We start from the raw sequence: 24,024 nt of genomic DNA, 5'->3' as shown, positions 1-24,024 counted from the left end.
CGGGGCTCTCCTGTCCTGGGGACACTCGCCCCGGCCTCAGCCCGGCTCCTCGCGGGGCCCCTCCCCCTCGGAGGCCTTTTGTTCCTTTATTTCTTTTTCCCCGTCTTCCTACCTTGATAGAAGCGCGAACTTTTCTCACTGTAGCATTCCAGCTGGTCTCTCTTTACATCTCAGGCCGAATTCGTAGATTTTCAGGATGATTTGAAGGTTATCTAGGTAATTTGGTGGGGACAGGTGATTTGGGGACCCTGCTCTTCCGCCATCTTGCCCCTCCCTCCAAATTTATATCATTTTTAAAGGATATTTTCTCTTGACATAGAATTCTGGGTTGATGGTGTTTTTACCCCCCCCGCCTTTTTCTGGCACTTTAAGAATGTCATTCCAGTGCCTTCCAGCCTATTTGTTTCTAATGAGGTTACTTGTTATTCACATCTTTGTTCCCCTGTATGAATGTTTGTCTTTATCTAATTAAAAGTTTTATCTAGATAAAAAATTCCTTTTTATCTCTGATTTTCAGTGATTGACTGGAACGTGCTTAGGTGTGATTTATATATTTGCATTTATCCCGTTTGAGGTTCATTGAGCTTTTTGGGTCTTTTATTTATTTTCTTAAATTTTAAAGAAGATTTATCTATTTTAGAGAGGGGGGGGAGAGGGAACGTGAGCACTCATGTGGGGAGGGGCAGGAGGAGAGGTAGAGAGAAATCCACTCTGTGGTGAGAGTGTAGCCTGACATGGGGCTCAATCTTATGATACCAAGATCATGACCCAAGCTGAAACCAAGAGTCTCTCTGTTCTGACTGGATAGTGTCTGCTGCTTCTCTTCAATTTGCTCACCCTTTGTCCTGCAGTCTACAATGTGCTCTAAGGCTTAACCAGTGGATTTTTAATTTCAGAATTTCTACTTTGGGGTTTTAATGTTTCTATTTGGTTCTTTTTTTATAGTTTTCTTTCTCTCTTGTGCTTCCTTACCAGTTTACTTATTGTGTTCTTCTTCTTCTAGAAGTGCTTGAATATGTTTATAGTAGCTCTTAGAATTTCTTATCTGCTATTTTCAACATCTGTGTTATTTCAACACCCATTTCTATTGACAACTTTTTTCCTTGATTATGGGTCCTGCTTCTTTGTATGTCTAATTTAAAAAAATTGTATGTTCAGGATTATGGGTGATATATCATAAGGAGTTTCCTTAATGAGTGTTGAGTTCTGCTTGCAGGCAGATAAATCACTAGAATCCTTTGATTCTACCAGGCTTGGTTTCATTCTTATTAGAGTGGGTCAATTTCAGTATGTCTTTAGTCCTAGAGAGACCCTTATTCCACCTAGGTCATGGCCCTTATTCCTAAAGCCTGGCCTTTCTCAGGGCTTCATGGATTGCTTAAGAGATTCTCCATCCTGGTTGGGCTGGAATTCTAATGTCCTCCACCATAACACAGCCTCTGGTACCTCCAATACCTCTGGTACCCAAGCCTGCAATAGCTGCCCTCTGCCAGGACTCCCAGGGCACGGATTGCTTAAGAGATTCTCCATCCTGGTTGGGCTGGAATTCTAATGTCCTCCACCATAACACAGCCTCTGGTACCTCCAATACCTCTGGTACCCAAGCCTGCAATAGCTGCCCTCTGCCAGGACTCCCAGGGCACAATCTACCCTTCATCTAAGAACATATGGGAAACCCCTGTGCAAATTCCTGGGCCCCTTGTCTACTCCACTTATTCCTCACTAGGCTCAGTCTCACAATTTCTAGCTATTTCAATTGGCTTGAACTCTTGCTATCTGCTTCTTCAGCTTAGCAGGATGGTGGTCACAACCTGGAGCACCTCTCTGTGCTGTGGTCTGGTAAGTGGCCCCAGGCCACTAGCTGGGGTTAGCATTGGACTCCCTTAGTGCGGTTCCCTTTTCCCAAGGACCACAGATCTGTGGTATACCAGTGCTTGGGAACAGATACCTCATACATTTTGTCTGTTTTATGGCTATATACAGTGGGAAGTTAAGTCCAGTACTGTATTGTGGCTGGAAGCAGAAGTCTGGACATGGGTATTTGGTAAAAGCACTCAAGTCATGCCAATATAGGCTTCCATCTCCTCCCATGGAATCCCTGGCTAAGAACTGAGGTCCTAGAAAAGAACAGGTCATGGAGATGGCCGCCCAAGGCTATCTTAGCAATGCCATTAATATCTCCAGGACATTCTTGAGTTTGGTCCACTTAGCAGTCTTTTGATTACAATTTTAGTTTTCTAGAGTTTTCTGCCTATGAGGGGGATATATTTGCAATTGTAAACTAATAAATTGGTATTTTTTGATTTCACATCAAGATCTAGTGAACTTAGTTAAAAGGTGCTTCCTTGAAAGTCAGAGCCCTTCCTGGTATACTAACAAAGAAAATCAAAAAAAGCTGGACAACAGTAGATCCACCAAGGTAAATGCCCAGACTCAGCTGCCAGCCTGGTCTCTTCACCTGGAACCATCATTCTGATTAGCCCAACTCTGACCACAGTCATCATCATGAGCCGCTGAGCTATTTTATTTTTTATTTTTGTTTTGTTTTTTGATTTTTAAGAAGACAGTTGTTTTAAGGAACCCTGAGCTCATGATCAGATTCATTATTACTGAAACCTACTAAGTTCTTACATGGTTACTTGCACACAGAAATGGTCTGGTTTTCATCTTTTTCACCAGAATTAACACCTCGAAACCTGGTTGAAGAACTCCAGAGTGACCTGAATCACAAGCATATAATATACTGTCATTTATGATACTTTGTTCAAATCAACTGCCAAATTAAGCAAATAGATTGATAGTACTCTTGAATACCTGAATATGGATGGCCCTGGTGATTTTTGTAGTTACTTGGATGCATGAGAATAATTCATCATGTCATTAGACAAGAAAAATCAAATGTTAAAAAAGCCTATGAAAAGCAAATCACTGGAGTCTTATATCCCAAACGCTGTCCTTGCTTTTTATGCAAATAAAGTTTCATAAACACCAACTCATTTCATAAACCCAAACTCATTCCTCTTCTTAGGGATAGTCACATGGAAAATCTGTCTTTACTGTTTTTCCCATTTTCCAATGGAGAGACCAAGTAAATGATGTCATTAATGCTGGTTCTGTAATTGATCTGGTATGTGGAAGAATCACTTCTTCATTCCTTCATTTCCTTAAAGCTCAGCTGTTTTAACCCCTAAAAGCCTTTCCTGGATCCCTGCCAAGGTTACAACCCTTGCTCTAAGCTGCGGACTTCTAGGGCCTTACTTAGGATTTTACTGATCCTAACTTACTTACTTACTGGATTTTAATGAACTGCTTATGTGTGTCTCTGCAATGCATAAGTGTTACCCAAAATCAGAGACCATGCCACATTCCTCTTCTACTCCTGGCACACTAATGGGTACCTCTCCTGGGTTCAGTCAAGTTTATAAGGTGAAGCAGTGAATGGTCCACATTCACTGTGCTAAGCCCTGAGCCTGAGTACCAGATACAAAGAAAAATAAGAGGGGGATCCCTGTATGAAAAATTCATAAGTGGGAAGCAATTACACTTGCATAACTTGTATGTGACTGTCACTTAAAACACATATTTTGCAAAATGCTCTTCAGCAATTTTCAGGTTAAATTGACAGCATATGTCTTTCTCTTGTTTTTTATTATCTCCCCCCGCTATCAGTTGGATCTTAGAACACAAAGGCAGCATGCTATAGTCATGGTGGAACAAGATAAGGACCCAGCTCTGTTATTCCTTACGGTTATGTGATTTAGGGTTAGCTTTTACTTTTTCTAGGCAACGTTTATTCACTGTTAAAACAGTGGTGATATTATCTACCTTATCTATTAGGGTTACTGTTAGGATCAAATGAAATAATATATGAAAGGGCTTTGAAAACCATACATCACCTAAAGTATCAGATTTATAAAGTCACAGCTTTGTGGCAGCAGCTGGTTCTGAGTTTCAAGAAGCTCCTTATCCTCAGGGTAGTTTAGGGGCAGTCCTTGGTATCCTGATTTATTCTAGTCAGTCAATTCAGGTTAGTTAAGGATTAAACTGGCAGATTTAAAAATATTGCACATATCAGGAAAGAAAATTATCTTTGCTCATAGAATAGTATATATTTTAGGGAATCACAAAATAGACATCTCCATATAAAATAACTAGAATGTGCTATGTGTATTGACTTAAAAGTCTTTTATAAATATCAAAAAAACGTGTTGCTGCCAATTGGAATAAATCGTCTCAGAGAATAATAAATTGTCTCAGAGAAAGTAGCAGTTTGGTAAAATTGTAGCTGATAATGTATTTTCCATGGCAACCAAACCCAGTCTTTGGTACATTTAAAGGAGCCTGCAGTTTTGGTATTACTATGCATTTGTAAGCACCTGTTTGGGATAGAAACTAAAAGGATTTTATAAAATTACATTTACTGGCATAAAATCTAATCATTGTAGTTGACATCACTGGTTTGAATTTTTCCCAGCTCAGAACTAATATCATTTCTCTACAGAAGAGGCATGTAATTGCAGAAGCCAGCCATGCTGTGTAGTCCATATCGCAAAGAAAGCAGTATACTTGAAGCCATACTGTCATGCTCAAATTTCTAAATCTACTAGACCTAACTAGATCTACTAGATCTGCCAAATCTACTAGATCAAACCTTTCAAGTAACACTACTCACCTCCCCACCAGACAGCCCAGGACAGTGACAGTACATACTGGGTCTCTTCCAAGTGGTCCAACAAATTTAATAAGATGTGAACTCTGCAATTCGGAGAGAATTTTGCAACCCAAAGATTTTGATATATTGTATTTTTATTTTCATTCAATTCAATATATTTTCTAATTGACTTTGTGGTTTCCTCTTTGACCTGTCGGTTATTTAGAAGTATGCTGTTTAATTTCTAAATGTTTGGAGTCCTTCCCAGATATTTTAATGTTATTGATTTATAGTCTAATTCTGTTACAGTCCAAAATATCTAGTATGGTTTCAATTCTTTTATATTTGTTGAGGTTTCTTTTATGGCCCAAAATATGTTGTGTTGTTCAATGTTCCATGTGTATTTGAAAGGAATGCACGTTCTTCTTGTTGGATATAATGTTCTGTTAAGGATAATTAGGTCAAGTTGGTTGATAGTGTTGTTCAGGTCTTCTGTATCCCTACTGATTTTCTGTCTGCTTGTTCTATTGATACTGAGAGAAGAAGGAAGTCTCCCAACTTAATTATATATTTGTCTATTTCTCCTTTCAATTCTATCCATTTTTGTTGCATGTTATTTGAAGCTCTATTGTTAGGTACATAGATACTTAGTATTGTTATGTCTTCCCTGGTGAGCTGACTCCTTTATCACTATCTCCTGGTAATATTATTGGTCTGAAGGTTACTTTGTGTGATATCAACATAGACACTCCAATTCTTGATTGGTGTTAACACAGCATATCTTTTCCCCATCCTTTTACTTTTAAGTTATTTATGTCTTTATATTTGAAGTGGGTTTCTTTTAAGCAGCATATAGTGGAGCTTTACTTTTTTTTAAAAAAAATCTAATCTGACAAAACTGTCTTTTAATTGGTGTGCTTAGAAAAAATATTTTTATAAATCGGAAAATGTGCATTATATTTTTGTGATCCCAAGATTAGTGATTTTTTTCTGAGATATCTGTTTAGTTTTGCATTTTTGATTCAGGTTTTTTAAAGCTGTGAGAGGAAGGAAGACAGAATCCAATCTGACATTTAAAGGAATTATAACACACTGAGCCTCCACTATTCCTCCAAACACTCTGCTAGATCCTTTGCTCTCAATCCCCATCTCACTGATGGAGGCAATAGGGGCCCCATGGCACAGGCTGCTAACAGCCCCCAATATACATTCTCCCCTTCTTCCTAGTAATAAAATAATTCACCAAGGTCACCAAGAAAAAAAAAGCCACATTTCCCAGTCTGTTGTGGCAAGGTTTGCTTTGGAACTTAGTTCTGGCTAATGAGATATACACTGAAGTACAGATCCCGAAAACTTTCTCCCAAAGACAGCTGACTCATTCTGTTTCTTTGTTCAGTCCTTCCTCCATCCTACTACCTGGAATATAGATACGATGATAGTAGCACCAACTGCCACACCAGGCCATGGTGAAAATGGCCACAGTCTTGGGGTAGTAATACAGTGACCTGCAAGAAGCTTGGGTCCTCTGGGAACTTTGTAGAGCAAAACCATACCTGCCCATAGGTGCTTCTCTCCTGACTTTTACATGAGAGAAATAAAAATCTACCTTGATTAAGCTACCACCTGGGAGGAATATGTTGTCATGAACTCAATTGCTTTGTTTCAGGGAGTTAACTTCAATCAAAATGTGGATTTAATAATTTAGCTTTGTGTATAATATCTTAAAAACTTAGAATTATTGCTTTGTTATAAGCACTGCTTACTGTTTTAAAACTATATTTCATGTTAAAGTATTTTTAAAGTGTTTGAGAGAGAAAAAAAGCAAAGTCCATCTTAAGTCTGAAGCTGGCAGAAAGATAGAAGCCCTGTGCCTGGCTCTGGATGGGGACAGCTAGAACACACATTGTAACAAGGTCAAGAGAGGAAGCTCTAAGAGAAGGTGATGGAAGACACGCCAGAGACAGAAGGCAGCTTTGTCCATCAGCATTAGGGGCTGGGGGTAGTGGCAGGTAAATAAACCCAGAAGGAGGGCAGCTGGGATGATTGAGAACTTTGAAGATGAGAGGGAATTTCATACCAAATCAGATAGTCACAGCTTTGAGTGAACTGGAGACAGGAATCTGGAAGAACGTGTGCAGTGGGGTTAGTGTTGTTCCATCTCAAATCTGCAGGACTTCTGAACTGGCTGCAAGAGCAGCAGTGCACCTGGGAGTGTGAACCAGAAGGCTCAGTTTAAATCTGGCTATGCATTGCCTATGCGCAGAGCTCATCTAATTCATATAGATATTTTTAAATAATTCATACTTTTCCAAGGTTCAGCTTTCCTAATAAGACAGCTCTGCTAGAGGGAGGACCATAAATATCCATGTGATGGTGGTCAACAACTTGAAGCATAAAATCTTGAAAGAAAATAATCTACATCTAGGAAGAACATTTTATAAATCTATTTCAGCATTTACAAATATAAGCATGACCCTTCAATTATTCATTATTCGACTTCCAAATTTGGAGAATACCACTTATCTAAAAATTGAATCCTTATATTTTAAGAACTACATTTTCTGGGAATTCCAAAAAAAGTGATTAAAAAATCAAATGTTCTATTTCTAGCCTCTTTGCTCCTCTTCCCCTGGATATGGTGATGGATTCTGATCCCCTGGAGCTCTAACATGCCCTTCATCCCACAATCACCATAGCTTGGTTTTTCCAAGGACAGACCCAATTAAGGTCAACTCCAAACACAGGGTAAGAGCCATCGTCTCTGAAGGGTGACTTGAGGATGAGAAGCTTTCAAGGAGGATGACCTGAGATCCTTGTCTCCACATCCACAGGAGATGATGGCAATTTTAGCTTCTTCACAGGGACTTCACTCCTAGATCACAAAATGCTCCATCCCAAACTGCACCCTGGTACACAATTGAGTTTTACGTGTTTCTTCTCAGGTATGTGTGTGTGTGAGAGAGAGACAGAGAGAGAAGGAGAGAGGAGGGAAGGAAGGAAGAAGGGAGAGAAAAATATTGATGGAATTTTTTCTTTATAAGGCAACCCTAGCTACACTGAGATAAAATCCACCATAATCTTTTATCTTGATTTATAGAATAAATATCAAGGATCTTTCACAAACAGATGAGTTTAAAGCAAACATGAAATTCTATCAGAATGACTGATCCACACCTTGAGAATATATTCCCAAGAAAATGACATGAGGAAAGAGGTAATTTGTATAACACTGCAAATAATAGCAAAAAATGGTGAAAATCTAAGTGCTCAAAGGAGAGGAGTAGCTTATTCTAGTTTATCAGTATGATTAAATGTTTTAAAACTGTTACATGAAAATTGTGGAAAGTTTTTTTTTTTGATACATGGAAAGAGGAAAGAAGTAGACTTTTTCTTTCCATAGATGTGCAGAATGGGCAATGACTGAAAATGGTTATGGCACCTGCTGGTCCAGAGCACATTCACTGGGACAACAGGTGCTCAGTAACTGTGCTCTTTCCCTTCCTATACGCATCTATCTAAATCTTAGTCATCCTACAGAGTCCATTTCAGACAGCCCCTCCTCCATGGAGCTTTGATGATAAGCTCCTGGAGGACACAAGTAAGTCCCAGTTATCACTGATCAGTATATAGCACTAGGTCAAGCTACCCACATGATGCCTTTGTGAAAATCAGAAAAACGTGCTCCTTCCTCTGAGTGGCAACAGCCACATGCTGGGGCACAGGGCTTGGTGAGTGGCTACATGGTGGATGCATGTCAATCTCCACTATGAGGGATGCCCCATTACAGGATCCTACCACCCACGGTTACTGCCTAGCCTGTGCTTCATACATATGAGGTGTTCAATATTTGTTGAATGAATGAATGGACTGAGATTAAGGGGGAAAAAGTCCTTCTTGGTTTTTCTTGTAGATGTTCCAGTTTTAACCACACTCTTTCACAAAGTCCCAGTTTACTGATCTTTAAATGGGGTGAATAGGCCAGAGTCATTAAGATCTGGACCAGCACCAGCTGCGAAACATTATAACTCTGTGCTGCTATATACAAAGCGCCTAGGACCCTGTTAAATGAATGAATCATTCTCCACAACTGCTTAGTACCTTGGCTAGGTGTGCTGTAATAATACATTGGTCTTTGTCCTTGGTTCCTGGCAGAGCTCCTAAAAGCGTTTGAATTTCCAGAGAGGAGTATCTTTTGTTATCCATCAGAAGTCCTAATCACACCGGAGCTTATGGTAATAAGGTGATTAAGGTTAGGGCTCCTACACAGGAGCCCCTCAGGATGGGGCTGGCCCCTGGAAACACAAGGTGGCTTGAGGCTTAGAACTTTCAGCTCCACTCACTGATCTCCAGGGAAAAGGGAAGCTGGAGCCTGGGTTATAAACAAAGGATCTCGAGAGCTTCCAGGTTGGTAATCACTCAAGGAGCTGGCAAGGTAACACATCTGGAGGGGACATGGAAGCTCCTGAGCCCCCCTAGTCCCATGCTCCCAAATACTCATGCTATGCAAGTCTTACATGTGGCTGTTTTTGAGTTGCATCCTTTCTAATACACGTAAGTCAAGTGTTTTTCTGAGTTCTGTCAGTCATTCTGATGAATGACTGGACCTGAGGAGGGGGTTGTGGGAACCCCTGGATTTGAGGCCAGTTGTTCAGAACTACTGGTATTGGAGACTTGGTTGTTACCATGGAAAAATCTCCCACATACCTGATGTCAGAAAACATTACTCATTAGGGGATGGTCTCAAAGTTTACTTGTAAATCAACCGCCAGCAAGTTCTACTTAAAAACTATTATAATCAGGATTCTCCATCAGTGTGGGATAACACATGTCAAAATCTCTGATTGAGGTACTATTCAGTTTATACAGCTTCTAGAAGATTCTGTTGTAGCTCCAAGAGACATGTCACAATTGGGAATGTATTGTAAATATGAAATGTGTCAGCAAACACATCAGGGGATTAGTTTTTGTGGTTGGCTCCCGAAAGCCCATCTAACCAGCTGGGAGCAGACTCAGAGTCAGACAGCTCTAGGCTGACAGGCCAAGGTGAAGAAAGGAGGAGGGTATTCCTTTCCTTTATTTGGGAGTCAGGCCAACTCTAGGTGTAATTTCAGAGCAGGTGGAATTTGTCCTCTGCATCTTTCCTTTCTGTCCCCTTTTCCTTCCCACCTGAGCTTCTCTCCCGAGGCTCTCCTGCTGCCCAAAGACCTCCACTGGGGGACCCCACCCTCCCAGGACTACCCCAAATTCCCTATTGTCCCCCTTCCCTTGTCCGTGACCCAAATCAAAATCCCCATTCCTTCAATGTAGTTCATTGGTTCTCAAATTTCTGGCTAGATGCTTAAAAGCCTTTGATTGCATTTATTCCCACCAAGGATGTAAACAACTGATGTGTACTCAGGAGGAGATACTGATAGAATTCAGAGTTTGAGAATGAAAAGCTTGAGCAGGAATTTTTAGATTTGGGGCGCAGGCCAGCCCTTTCGGGGATCTGCAGTAAGTGCTCCTAAACCATTCTGATTGTTGGCAGCTTCTTCCTCTTCCATGTCTGAATTCACAACATGTAGAAATTCCAGCTGACGCCCCTCTGCTCTGCTGCCCCTCATGGCCCCCCAGGGCCCCTGGCTCCAGTGACCCGCATCTGATTCTGCAGACAGGGTGTAAGTAAGGGAGGGCTGCTGGTAAAGAGACAGGATTGCCAATCTCTCTTTCTAGATGATCATTTCGAAGTCATCTTTATAAGCTTAATTCTCTTTTCCCTTCAGGGGTGGTCCTTGCTGGCCAAGATAGGAGAATTTGTGGACTTTACAGTTAATAGTAGATCCTCACAGTGCAAGGTCCATCTTCTTCCACAGATGCAGTCTCTGCAGTCTCTGCAGGCTCAGGAACTTGCTGCCAAAGCATCCACTGGGCTGAGTATTCGGTGGAATGACCCACGCCCTGCTATTGCCAAGGCCTTCTGCCCCTGCCCCCCACCTCACCCCACAGTTTATTCATTTGGCAGATGATTCCTGGTTCTATTCTTAGCACTAGGGAAGACATCAAATAAGACTTAAATACAAAACTCAGTGTAATCCTTGTGTGGTTCCTGCTGCATTCAGAAGCTTCAGGAACAGATCAAGAGAGGTGGCACTGTATAGGGCACAGCCTATCTAGTTGGGTCAGGGTGCACACTCCAGATCCAAAGCTTATCCATGGGGGTGCAGACATCTCTCTGGGGAGGAATTCAGGTGACAATGGAAGCCTTTGTCCTCTATTTTCGGATTCAAGGTGCTACACACCAAATAGTTATGAGACTCTCCTTTATAGGCTGCTTTGTCAGCATTATCCTCTGTAATCGACTTTCCTTGTTATGAAGGGGAACCTGAGGGACAGAGAGGTTAGCCAACCCGCTCTACCTGAACTTGCGTCATTAGCCTGCAAAGCTCATGCTCAGAGCCATTAAGTCTCAGAACAATCTAAAAACTCATGGGTTTTGAGAAACATGCCCATTGTGAGCTCCTCTCACAAACTTTTCCATTGCTGCTCCTGGAAAGCCTCCCTCAGGAAACCTACATATGTGCTCACACACGGCGGCTCCTCCTCAGGGAACGGCCAGGGGCAGAAGCCTCTGCAGCTGGATGGTCTCCCTACCCGGGATCTCACACAGGTGAGGCTGGGAAGGAGGAACTGTTCTTTACTGCTTTCCCATGAGGGCCTGGTCTTCCTAAGGGGAGAGAAGCCCACTGTGGACCCACCTCAATGACAAAAGAAGTTGCAAAACTCACAGAGAAGAACAACCCTCAATTTTAAAGAAGGGGAAAAAATAGAGGTGGGGGGGCAGAGGGGACTATGCAAGCCACTATTTGGAAATCACTATGCAAGCCACTGCACATGTGCCCCAGGAAGTCTGGTCTTCAGAGTCAAGGCCTATTTTCATGGCTGGCCTGAAGCAAAAGGTACTGGGCTACCTGTCAAGGATGGCTGGGTCTGTTCAAGTCCCTTCACTCATGAAGGGAGCCACACCCACACTTGATGGGCTGCCCATGGGACCACAGTGGATGGAAGAGAAATGTTCTCTGTAAAGAGAAGAGAGCAGGCCAGCAGGGGATAGGCCATGCTAATTTCACCTTTGCTGATCAATTCCTGGGGGAAACAGAGGAACAGATCCTCAAGAGGCAAATGGGATCAAGAAGTTGGAACATGGAAAATACTTGGTCTGATCTTTGGCCTAGAGGTAAAAGACCCCCTGTCTGGGGGGTCATCCTATCATCTACAAGGTCTCTGATGGTTCAGACTGAGCTATACCATTTTATCCACCAAAGCCTAGGAGTTTCGACATGAACCCTAGCATGTTTAATTCATCCAGGCTTATGTTTCTGATCTCATTCTGTATCACAGAGTGTTTCATGGCAAAGTATACAGGAGCAGGAAGCCTTGGGATATCTGCAGAGATATACTGCAGAGAGCACCTCACGTTACCCAGCAAAGCTGTACTGCTTCCTTTTGGAGCTCTGTCTGCCCCGGGGGTACCTAGATGGAGGGGTGCTGGTCACAGCACACCATGTAGCTGGATATGTGTGCTCCCACCTGTGAAGAGCGGAGTCGAGGCCAGATTAATTCCACTGTGAACTGTTTGGAAGCTGTCTTTACAATACCAGAGATATAAAAATTATGGCTCCCTGTAATATTACAGCAACCCACCACTGTGCAGGGTAACATACTTCATTTGTCCAGGAAGCTTTGTCCTGGCTGATTACATGAGACATAATTGCTTTTGTTACACATTCATAGGTATCAGGAAAAGACATTCTTTATGTCCCTCATTTTCAATGCCCTACTTACCAACTTCATCCCTGATGTTTGCAAGTTCGATTGACAGCTCTTTTTCTTTCACAAGGGCACTTTCACTCTGAAAAAACAAAACGGATACCAAGAGTCCCCTAGTTTTATGCTAGATAAGCACTTTCACATGTTTAGTTAATGAATCATATTAAGCAAATATTTATAAGTCTAGCCTTTAAGAAGGTAATTTTTTCATTATAGAAAAACAGAAAAAAATTGCAAAACGATGTATGACTCATTCATTTGTATCACATTCAAATCACAAATTTTGCAATGTAATAATAGTGTTATCCATGGCTGTGCTTTTCTCTGATTGTATTCTTGTATACCTCGTCCCACAAAACTTCTTTGCACGCCTCTGCCATGCACACCTGGTATGTATTATCATACACTGTTAATCATTATTGCTAGTATGAGATTTTTGATCATGAAAACCTCCATGCCATATTTCTCCTAAGGGGCAAATGCTTATTTTACCAACTGTCCCTTACACTTACCCTTTCTTCAGTACATACATGGTTGGTTGCCTAACAAATAATGAGCAGAAGACTTAACACGAAACATTTTTCTCTGGAGGAGACCAACACCAAACCTTAAGGTTTCCAAGGTTTTTTGTCCACTGTCTACATCACCAGAAGAAACAAGAGAGAAGTCCCACTGGAAGTGCTATGAAGTACAAAGGATACCATCTGTAATTAAATGATTGCTAAGTTGTTTTCAAATCATATGTCTTCTCTGACATAAAACAGGAGTACCGAAGACATGCTGAATTTGTAATCTGGGTTACAGAGTCACAAGAAATAGTAACATTTGTTATGCTTTCATTGTTACTAATAATAACAACGAGGAAAGGTGTGCTATATAAATCCTCTTCACATTAGAGATACCAAAAATATAGGCCTTCACAGAAGGTCTCTTCCCTCTGCAGAATGTAGTCCCAGAGTAAACATTTTCGTAAAGGGAATGAAGCTAAAATGTGAACCAGATATCTAGTGTGAATATCACCAGGGTCTTGTGAATGTTCTTTCTTAACCTCTTTTGACTCTGATTTCAGCACCTCCAAAGAACCCGTGCCAAATGAAAATAGGCAGCTGGTACAATCTTGTGCTTGTGCCTGCTATGTATAGATCTGGGTAACACATGTACTACTTTGGGTTGATGGGACGGACAGTCTCAAGTCATCCAGAGGGTATTTGCTATGTATGCAATGTCATAATTTCATACTACCTAAGTAAAACTCTATTTGCATAATAAACTGAGAGCTCTTATAGTCACAGGCATCAGTAATTCTTAGCTCATGGTTCTTTTAAGAATAATGTAGTAATAATATATCCTTTGAGGGACAGTGCCCCCCCCTTTTATTCATGAAGCTTACTCCTTCCATCCCATAGTATCTTTGCCTTCCTTGAATTTGAAGGCTAGAATCACACCTGAGAGTAGATATTTTCCTAATCACTAAGCAATGCTGTCTCTAGGCCATGCCCGCTGCACAGGGTCATAATGAGGGCTGAGGAAATTAATATATGCAAAGTAGTTACAACAGTGCCTGGCACTTAGAAGTTCTGTATAAATATTAGTTGTTATTATAACTCTGTTGTTTTCCTTTCATTTAATTTGCAACTAGATAACATCCTATAGATCCTAAGGGCTTCTCCATATAAAGGATCTAAATGTGTTTAGAATTGGCGTATTCTTATGCTCTGTTTTTTTGTTTTTGTTTTTGTTTTTTGTTTTGTTTTGCTTTTTAAAATACATTCCTGGGGTGCCTGGGTGGCTCAGTTGGTTAAACATCCGACTATTGATTTTGGCTTAGGTCATGATCTCGGGGTCCTGGGATTAAGCCCTGTGTGGGGCTCTGTGCTCAGTGGAGAGTCTGCTTGTCTCTCTCCTTCGGGTCCTCCCCCAACTCATGCTCTCGCTCTCAAATTAAAAAAACAAAAAAACAAAAAAACAAAAAAACAAAAAGCAAAAACAAAAACAAAAAAAAACAACCCTTCTTGGATCTGCCCTGATTCTAGAATAGTTTGAAGTCTGGTTAACAGGGAAAGAGTTCTAATCAGACAGATCACAAGGATTTTCTATGCTTGTTCTAACATGGCATAATGTGGCCAGCTGACATTCAACTTGTTACTACAAATTAAGAAAATATGGTATTCCATAGAGGGTAAATTTCAGTATTTACCTTGAAATAATCTTTTTTCTAAAAAATATGGAATGCATCACAGATTTGTGTGTCATCCTTGCTCAGGGGCCATGATACTCTTTATACCTGAAATAAACTAGTGAAAAAATTAACTTGTTTCTACTATCAAGAATAATTTTTGGGGATGCCTAAATGGCTCAGTCAGTACAGCATGAAACTCTTGATCCTGAGGTTGTGAGTTCGAGCCCTATGCTGGGTGTAGAGATTACTTAAAAAAATAAAATCTTTAAAGAAAAGAAATTTTTTTAATCCTCAGTCCCTAAGTACAGCCAGAGAACTGAAATAAAGCTGACACTTGAAACAACACAGGTTTGAACTGCGTGAGTCCATTTCTACTCAATTTTTTTCCAATAAATACCAATAAATTTCCAGTATTTCCAATACTGTACATGTATTTTCTCTTCCTTGTGATTTTTAATTTATTTTAATTAAAAAAGTATTTATTGAAAGAGAGAGAGAGAACATGGACACGTGTACAAGGGGGTAGGAAGGGCAAAGAGAGAGGGAGAGAATCCTCAAGCTAACTTTCCACATAGTGTGGATCCTGAGGCAGGGCTCCATCTCATGATCCTGAGACCCTGACCTGAGCAGAAATCAAGAGATGGACATTCAACCAACTGAACCACCTATGTGCCCTTTCCTTGTGAGTTTTTAAATAATATTTTCTTTTCCCTAGTTTATTATAAGAATAGAGTCAGAATACATATAACAAACAAAATATGTGTTAATTAACTGTTCCTGGTAAGGCTTCTGGTCAACAGTGGGTTATTACTAGCTAAGTTTTTGGGAAGTCAAAAGTTATACATGGATTTTTGTCTGTGCAGGAGTCAATACCCCTAATCCCTGCATTCTTCAAGGGTTAACGGTACTGTATTTATCAGTTCCCAGATAGCATTATTAAAGTATTCACAGTGAGAGTGCTGATAGATACAAAGACTTAGATGAGGTTCAGCAGTGAACAACCAGAATTCAACAAAATGCAACAAACCAACCCTAATTTCTTTTTTTTTTTTCCAACTCTAATTTCTAACATGAACCAATGCTTCCCTCAGTTCCCAACAGTAGCCACCCCCGACACTACCCCACCAGGAAAGCCCTGGGAGGATGTTAAAGTGTCCTGGCCAGCGATCTCCCAAATTACAATAGATCATCCTACACTTTGCAGCCAGAGGAGAATAAGACCTTGCAGGAAGGAGTGGCTTGGAGCTCTAGTAAGGAGGACAGGCCTCAGCTGGAGACAATGGTTGAGATTGTGGTCTACCTTCACACTTGAATCACTCTGGTGAAAAAGCTAACACAGATACTGACAGCCAGGCCTGCCCCTCCCATCTTTGCTTTAGGAGAAATACAAGGACAGAATAAAAGAACCAAGAGAAGAAAGGGAGCAGATGGGAAGAGAAGAGAGGTGAAAGGGGAAATAGGAAAGGGACAGGGGAGACTATAGATCCTGTACCCTTTCCATTTTAGGAGGTAGTGATGGGAAGGCTAAAGGAAGATAACCCGACCCCACCCTCATCAACCTTTTGTAACCATAGCCTTTAATACCAACCAGTTTCAAACTGGAGTCATCAAGTGACATACTAAGGAAGGATTAGCTGCCAAAGATTAGCTACAAACCTGAAGATGTAAATATCAAGGTGAACACCTAAACTCTAGTGAGGTCTGGCTAATTACTACATTAATATTAATGTGAACCTTTCCAAACAATTTACCTATGCTAGGCACAGTGCTGGGTAAGCTCTTTACCTCACTTAGTTCTCCTAATGCCATCCAGTGGGTCCTGGGTTCTATTTCCCTGTGTGGAGGATGAGACTGGGGCTCCATGGCTAGGCAACCAGTCCCTGCATGACTGGCTGGGAAATGGCAAGCCAGAGCCTGCTCTTTACCACCAAGCACTAACACACTGAGAGGGCCCCCTCCTACCCAGGTTTATGCAGACACAGCATCAAGATGCAAATTGCACAGATCCTCAGATGGGATATGAGCACAGAGTTTTCAGATCTAACTTTGAGAGAGGCAGTGTCAGCTCCTGACTACTTTTTCAATTTAAAAAAATTTCCTTGGCTGCTTTCACACCCCTCCCACCACTGGAACTATCTGCATATCTCCATGGTGTTGCTTTGTTGGTTGCATGCCACTATATTTCCAGGGTAACCTACCTGGGGCTGTAACTTCTGCTAGGGTAGTTGTTCAGCTTTCCCCATCAGCTGTCCCCTAACCCCTTCTTGTGGCCTGCTAATACATTCCTCCAGAAGATGCTGGCTCAGCCCAGCACTGCTCACTAAGGTCAGCCTCTGCGGGTTGGCGACAGTCCTTCCTTCTTAAGTGCTTGTTTTTGAAATGATATCAACTCTTCTAATTTATGAATTTTCTGCATCAACAAAGTTACTTTTTGTTTCCTGCAAGCTAACCCAGAATGACGTATTAATGCTGTGTGATGGAGTGAGTCAATAAAGGGGACTGCAGGAACTCTCTTCCTTAGGGCAAGAAGTGAATCTCAATAAACCTCCTACCCTCTCCACCTGCCTCAAGGTTACCCTTCCATCCACCATGGCTCAACAGCAGTGATCCTGCACGGCCCAGGTTCTGTTGAACACCCAGGAGAAAGGGCGTCCCAGAGACTCCCTGTGAAAGGATGTGATGGCACTATTCCCCCTCGCTCCCCAACCTCAGCCAGTCCAGTGTGATGACATGGTGGGATGACTGAAATATGAGCAAGGCCTCCTCCGACGGCCCAGTGTGAGATCAGTGCTTCCCTACAAGGGGAATGAGTGGAAAATTTCTGACTGGTGCCAAGCACACGAGCTCCTGCTTTCACTCCAAAGGCCTAAAAATAGAACTCAGTATTAACCATCCAAACTATCCTGGTGATACAGTCCAGAAATCGCAAAGTGTAAAAGGCCATTCCTCTACAATTACTGTTTACTCTACGACAGGCTTAACTGAAATGGACCCTTGGGGAACATTCATCTAAGCCCCATACTAACAGCTGTGTCTTCTTAGCCACCTCTTTTATTTGGTCACGTACCTCTCTTTCGCACACTGAGTTCTCAGTTCTCTTTAGCCTGGTACGCTGTATTCACAGATGGAATCCAAGATGAGCTACCCCCATAAAACATCCAACTCTCCCCCTCTACCTCTAGCCCTAAACATACCACTGCCAGTCTGCTACAGCGACTTTTCCCATATGGCTCTTCATGCTAAGGTGCTCACAGACTCTGGGGGAATGCTACCTGCAATCTTTCCTCACTACCTGGCAAAGCATACCACCTGCTAATCATTCCATTAGCTTCGAGTAATTGGATGGGCAGTCAAAGCCCCAAGGCAGCCTGCCACACTCTGTTATTTTAACATGCTTGGTCAACACAGGTTATCTGTTCAGGTGGCTGATGTTACCCATGTGAACTTGGTGGTAATAGGAAGTGAAAATGCCACTCCTTGTTAGCATTACCTATGTGATTCTATACTTGGGCATCCACCAGCTAAGCTCTTCCTTGAATCAGAAACCAATAGAACATTCTGCTTATTATTAATGCTGAATGTTGGGGGGAATCTGAGGTGCCTTTACCCCCAACTAATCCAGAAATGGGGAATTCACACAAAACAGCACATACTTAGTGCCTACTATGTGCCAGACAGACATAGCAGGCAGGATATTTCTGCCTTCTAAGAGTTTAACAGTCTCCCAGAGAGTCAGTAAGTGAGTACATAATTATAAAACACTGTGACAGAACTCAAACAAGTGGGGCTGGCTCCAAACAATTCCTGAGACTGAGGGCGAACAAGCAGGAGGAATGTGGGAGCACCCCGGGCAAAAGCCAGGAGAACCATGACACAAAACAGCACCAGAGGCTATTTCTGGGAACCTGTGTCAACCCTATCATATGGGTCCTTCTCTTTTTCCCTGCCATGTTCCTGCCTCTGGTCTGTGATTCACCCGGAAGGAGTTCTTGACTTGTAGCTCATGACAAGGAGATTGATGACAACTTCATAAAATTCACTGCATTCTGAGTGTTTTGATTAGCTCTTTCTTCCTCACCAGATTTTTCTTTAAAAAGAGGGACATACACACACATACACACATGCACCCACAAATATATACATGTAAGCCCACAGACTCCCAACTAATTTCTAACTTTTCCTATCTTTTTAGTCTGCCCTGGAATCAATGCAGATAAAAAAAATTCAACCATGCAAGCTAGACCACCTTTTCACAGGATAGACAAAAGAACTGTACAGGGAATTAAATAAGAAAACCAGATAATTCTACTATTTGAAGAAACTTCCAGATCCTTTGTATTGTGAATTTCTGAAATGCAAAGTGATATACATACACGTGAAATTACAAAGAGGTTAAGGATTCTTTCGTTCTTCCAAGAAATAATACTGCTTTTCACCCATGTCTCCATAACTTCGTATGGCATAACTTTGTTTTAATAGGGAAACATTTTCTTTCATATTTCAAAGTGAACCAGTACAAGGTGGCATCAACAGAACATTTAAGTCTTCGGTGTTGTTTTCATACCACGTTTTGTGAACACTGCATTCATTTCCAATATTAATACTGTGAAGATTGGCCAGATTCATAATATAGCTTTGTGGAAATTTCCTTTGGGAGGTGGACTGACCTTTTGTTTTTCATTTCAGTTATTATGGCTCTAAGGCAGCACTGATGCCATGCTTTGACTTCTTTGATAAGTATTATTTCTTTCACATATAATTAACACAGGGCACTGTGTTTTTGTATCTGCTTTTCTACTCCGCAATAAAATTTAATATAGACTAGTCAAGGGAAAGTATCATTCACATTTAATATTCTTAAATACATGTCAGTGTCTACTTGTGTGACAAATGAGCAAAACCATATCTTGTTTTAAAAGAAATCAGAAAGGCTAAATTTACAGTGCATAATTCTAGCCTTTTTCCTGTGCATCAGTGATTACAAAACATCTAGCTTCCTATGACGCTGTACTTATTAATAAGGCAATGCCATACCCCATCTGAATTACCATGAGCAACTTAGAAAGGACAGAGTCTTTGGGGGCCCAAAGTGAAGGAATGTGAATCTAAAAAAGTCATGTTGGGAAATGTTGGATCTCAGAGTAAGCAAAAGAAGGGAAAAAAATTAGCCAGCATCATGATTTTTAATCCATCTATGTATCACCATGGAAGTATCTTGAGCTTCCTGGATTTTATCTTACACCTTCCCAAATTTATTATTGTCAGATGCCAGATGCCTGGAAGGAACAGTGAGGTGCCTTCTCCCATCCCCCACCCCTAGCAAGAATTTAAAGAAAAGATAAATAAGACCAGTCCTTGAGATCATAATCAACACATATAAGGTTAGAGTGGAGATTGCAAAGTAATTCCTAAAGGGACAGGATAGTACCTACGCCAGTAAGACAGGGTAACTAGTAGTAGAGGGAGCAAAAAAGAGCTTAGAAGAGGCAGTCACCAAGGCCAGTGACAATCAAGTGGCCTTCTCAAGTACATTTCTATTCTGATGGAACATGGACTTGTAGGCTCTGAGGCCACTGAATGCCTAAAGACCATAACTTGTTGGCTCAGATCCCATTCTCATCAAAGCTTCTTATGAAGCTGGACTTGATTCTAAAAAGAAATACATGTTTATGAGGCTTGTTATCATTTGTTGCTTGTAAGTTACATTTCTGCTTGTTAAAAAACAAGTTGGCACTCTAGTTTATATCTACTTGATTTCTCTCAATAACTCAGCGCTCCTAAGAATGATCAGCTCTGGAAGGTTAAGAGGAAGGAGTTTCTAGATGTGCAGATCTTCTGGCTTGATTTTGGAACAGCTGAGTGAACAAACAGACTTTGAAATCCATCTGGATGTCCCAAGGGCCTTCCTGGGCCACACCTTTCCTTTCAAAATACCTATAGAATGAGTCTTTCTATAGATTGCCTCTCTGTTCAAAATCCCAAGATGGATTTCTATGTCTTCTAACTCAAGTTAAAAAAAACTTGGGTCTGGCTTTCAGCCTGGAAAATATTTCCCCACACTCCCTTGTGCCTGGATTTCCCCCCGTGTTTATTCTCATCTTTCATCAAACTGAGCTAGAGTACCTTTACTCATGCACTCCTTGCTCAGAATTACATTCCTGCTCCTCATGTGCTCCACCCCATTCCTCAAAGTGCAGTGCATGTTCCATTTTTTCCAAGAAACCTTGCCTAAGATTCCAGCACGGATTTCTCCTTTCACTAGATTCCAGGAACAGGTATGGCCAGTACCACATGACTTCTGCTTCATTGTACTTCAGTCTTGTAGTAATGTGTTAATTGCTCTATCTGTGTTATTGTTGCCTACCTCACTTTTAATTTCTCTGTGAGATGGAAGTACAACCCACCAAATAACTGGTAAAATCCACAGGGCACGTTGTGCCCTTCTGACAATTCTTTGGTAGCCCCCATAATAAATATTTACAATATTTATTTAGAATAAATATTGTAAATACTGTAAACCAGCAATAAATATTGTCAATGAATAGGTTTTTTTGAAAAGCTGAAAATATATAAAGCACAATCAGCTTTAAAAAACACACTTGTTCATTTAAAACATTTTTATTTATTTTATTTTTTATTTTTTTAAAGATTTTATTTATTTATTCATGAGTGAGAGAGAGAGAGAGAGGCAGAGACACAGGCAGAGGTAGAAGCAGGCTCCATGCAGGGAGCCTGACGTGGGACTCCATCCCGGGTCTCCAGGATCATGCCCTGGGCTGCAGGTGGCACCAAATCGCTGCGCCACCGGGGCTGCCCCATTTTTATTTATTTTATACTTTAGGCAAGATTCTATGGTTTCTCCCAGTAAATGAATGCTAAAGAAGCATCTTCAGATTTATATTTCTTAGCCCCATCTCTGAAACTATTTCTTAAAAGTATCTTCGGTTGCCCCACGACTCTTTTCAGGACATCTTTAAGCTGCACTATAATCAAACATGTTTTAACATTTCAAAATTGAGTTCTCAAAATAATTTATTTTGTATTCATATAAAGTTTGGAGGAAATTCTTTCTTTCTTTCTTTCTTTCTTTCTTTCTTTCTTTCTTTCTTTCTTTCTTTCTTCTTTCTTTCCTTTCTTTTCTCCTTCTCTCTCCCTGTCTCTTTCTCTCTCTTTGCTTTCTTAAGGTTTATTAAGCCTGGTCCAAAGTAAGCAAGAACAACTTTATCAACAATTTTTTCAGGCCTCTTTCAAATGTGAGGCTGGGATTGTTAGAGCTAATTAACAGATCTATGGATTTTACTGTGGGATTTAAAGGAGCTAGATACTGGAGTGGAATCCCATAATAGCCTCAGCATCCAACTCCTGGCCCAATAGGTAACCACTGAATAAACAAATAATTTTAGCATACTGCCTGTGAAGGTATCCTTACTAGCAGTCGACTAAATAAAATAATGGCTTTTTTAATTTTAAAAAAGAGGGGATCCCTGGATGGCTCAGTGGTTTCACGCCTGCCTTTGGCCCAGGGCGCGATCCTGGAGTCCCGGGATCGAGTCCCGCGTGGGGCTCCTGGCATGGAGCCTGCTTCTCCCTCTCCTCTGCCTGTGTCTCTGCCTCTCTCTCTCTCTATGTCTATCATAAATAAATAAAAATAAGTTTTAAAAAATTTTTAAAAAGAAAACCCTCAATTCCTAAAATGAGCACCTATGCATATATAGTTCCAAAACCTCCCGTGGGGATATCACTCTGAACTACAGCAAAGGAAAGTCAAGAAATGTGGTGTACACATAATGAGAAAGTTGACAGATGCAGTTTTTTAGTTTCCATCAGAGGAGGATCATTTGTATTAAGTTTGAAGTTTCAAAGCTAACACATTTAAAAGTTACTGAAACAAAAAACAAAAAAAAGTTACTGAAACATCACACTGCTGAAGAGAAGACATACTATTTAATTGTCTCCCCAAATCTCCAAGGTAAAGAATGATACAGGGATAATTATTTTCAAGAACTTGATTTGAAACAAAAAAAGGAGGACAGATTCACTGTAAATTACATTTTCTCAAAGGAGGCTTGCAGGTTATAGCTTCTATTTCTGAAACTTTCGTACCATGACTTAGGAATATGAACGTTATGATATTGTGGGACATGCAGCAAATGCTTTCCTTTTATTAAAACTATCATGACAAAGCTTCCTTCAACACTTTTTTGTGGCCACTTCTCTGGAAAAGGGGCTTAATCACTTCAGTTTTGGCTTTGCTGACAACTGCAAATGTCCTTTACTTCTATTTGTTAAGAGCTCATAGCTCATACATGTGTATATAAATATTTTAGTTCATCCTCATGGTAGTAAAAGCAAAACTCACTGAAATAGTTACTCCTATGGGAACAAAAGTACCAGCTAACTTTTAAAATATCAGTGTAATTTCCTAGGTCAAAGTTCATAAACAGAAATGATAACAAAGATGTTCCCAAGTGACCTCCTTGTAATGAGTTTTATATTAAGCTATTTGTTTTCCTTCACCTGGTCACACACTATACCTCAAGCTATCTACACGGCCGATGCCCACATGGGCAGAGAAGAGGCAATTTCAACCCCTTATTAAATTCCATTTCGTGCATCTCGGAGAAATCCAAATGTATGTGAGAAAAAAGCATTACAGAGATGAGATTTCTTGCCAACATATTTCTAGTAGTGAAATTAGCAGCATCCCCCACCCTCTCTGTCAGCTCACAGGCGAATGTCAAAAGCAAAAAAAGCCTTTGTGTTGGAATTGCCCTACAGTTCTCACTTGCTCCCGCTCTATTCTCAGGGCCCTGCCTGTGAATTTTCCTTCCAGTGAGGACTTGAACACACCCTCTGATTCTGGAGCTCCTTAACGCTTCGCCTCTATGTTATTCATCCCTACGTGATGCAAAGACGTACAGCGAGGACAACTGTACTGGTGCTTTCTTCTCTGACCTTAAGAATATAAATACAAGGATGGATGCTGTTTGTTTGTTTGTTTGTTTTAAAAAAAGAGTGGTAAACTTTCAAAGTTAGCAGCTGGCCAAGAGAAGCATGTCTAAGCTAATCTAAATTCCCCACTGGAACGTCTCAGATTTCACAGGTACATTAAAATGCATTAGGAATTTCCAAGCGTTTCTTGGCAGTCTGGATTTCAAGATGTTTGAGCGGAGCCCTGCTGTTTGGGGAAAATGCAACAGCTGCATTTGAGGCTGTAGGCACAGAGAATTATGTAAGGCACTGCAGCGTAGGTGAGACCGGGGCACTCACAATTCAGCACACCGGAACCGGTAAGGGCAGCCTCGCGCTCACCAACAAAGCGCACCCGCATGCGAGGGGAGAGACACAGAGGTGGCCGGCTCGGGCTTTCTCTCTGCTCTTTCAAAGG

General features: G+C 41.1%; 1 protein-coding gene and 1 pseudogene across 6 annotated transcripts in view; both read right to left on the bottom strand.

Moving 5' to 3' along the window:
• The window catches only part of MTUS2 (microtubule associated scaffold protein 2), a 577,843-nt gene that overhangs the window by 46,784 nt on the left and 507,035 nt on the right, over positions 1–24,024 (bottom strand). For all 6 annotated transcript variants that reach the window (XM_055317371.1, XM_055317370.1, XM_055317369.1 and 3 more), the window contains one exon: positions 12,473–12,539. In XM_055317371.1, the coding sequence (XP_055173346.1) occupies positions 12,473–12,539 (67 nt within the window). The remainder of the gene's footprint in view (positions 1–12,472; positions 12,540–24,024) is intronic.
• LOC129504675 (U6 spliceosomal RNA) lies at positions 14,676–14,776 on the bottom strand (annotated as a pseudogene).

Source organism: Nyctereutes procyonoides, unplaced genomic scaffold (assembly GCF_905146905.1).
Source record: "Nyctereutes procyonoides isolate TBG_1078 unplaced genomic scaffold, NYPRO_anot_genome, whole genome shotgun sequence".
In the NCBI taxonomy this organism is placed as follows: Eukaryota; Metazoa; Chordata; class Mammalia; order Carnivora; family Canidae; genus Nyctereutes; species Nyctereutes procyonoides.
Note: the sequence above shows the minus strand (reverse complement) of the source record. Positions and strands in the feature narration are given on the sequence as shown.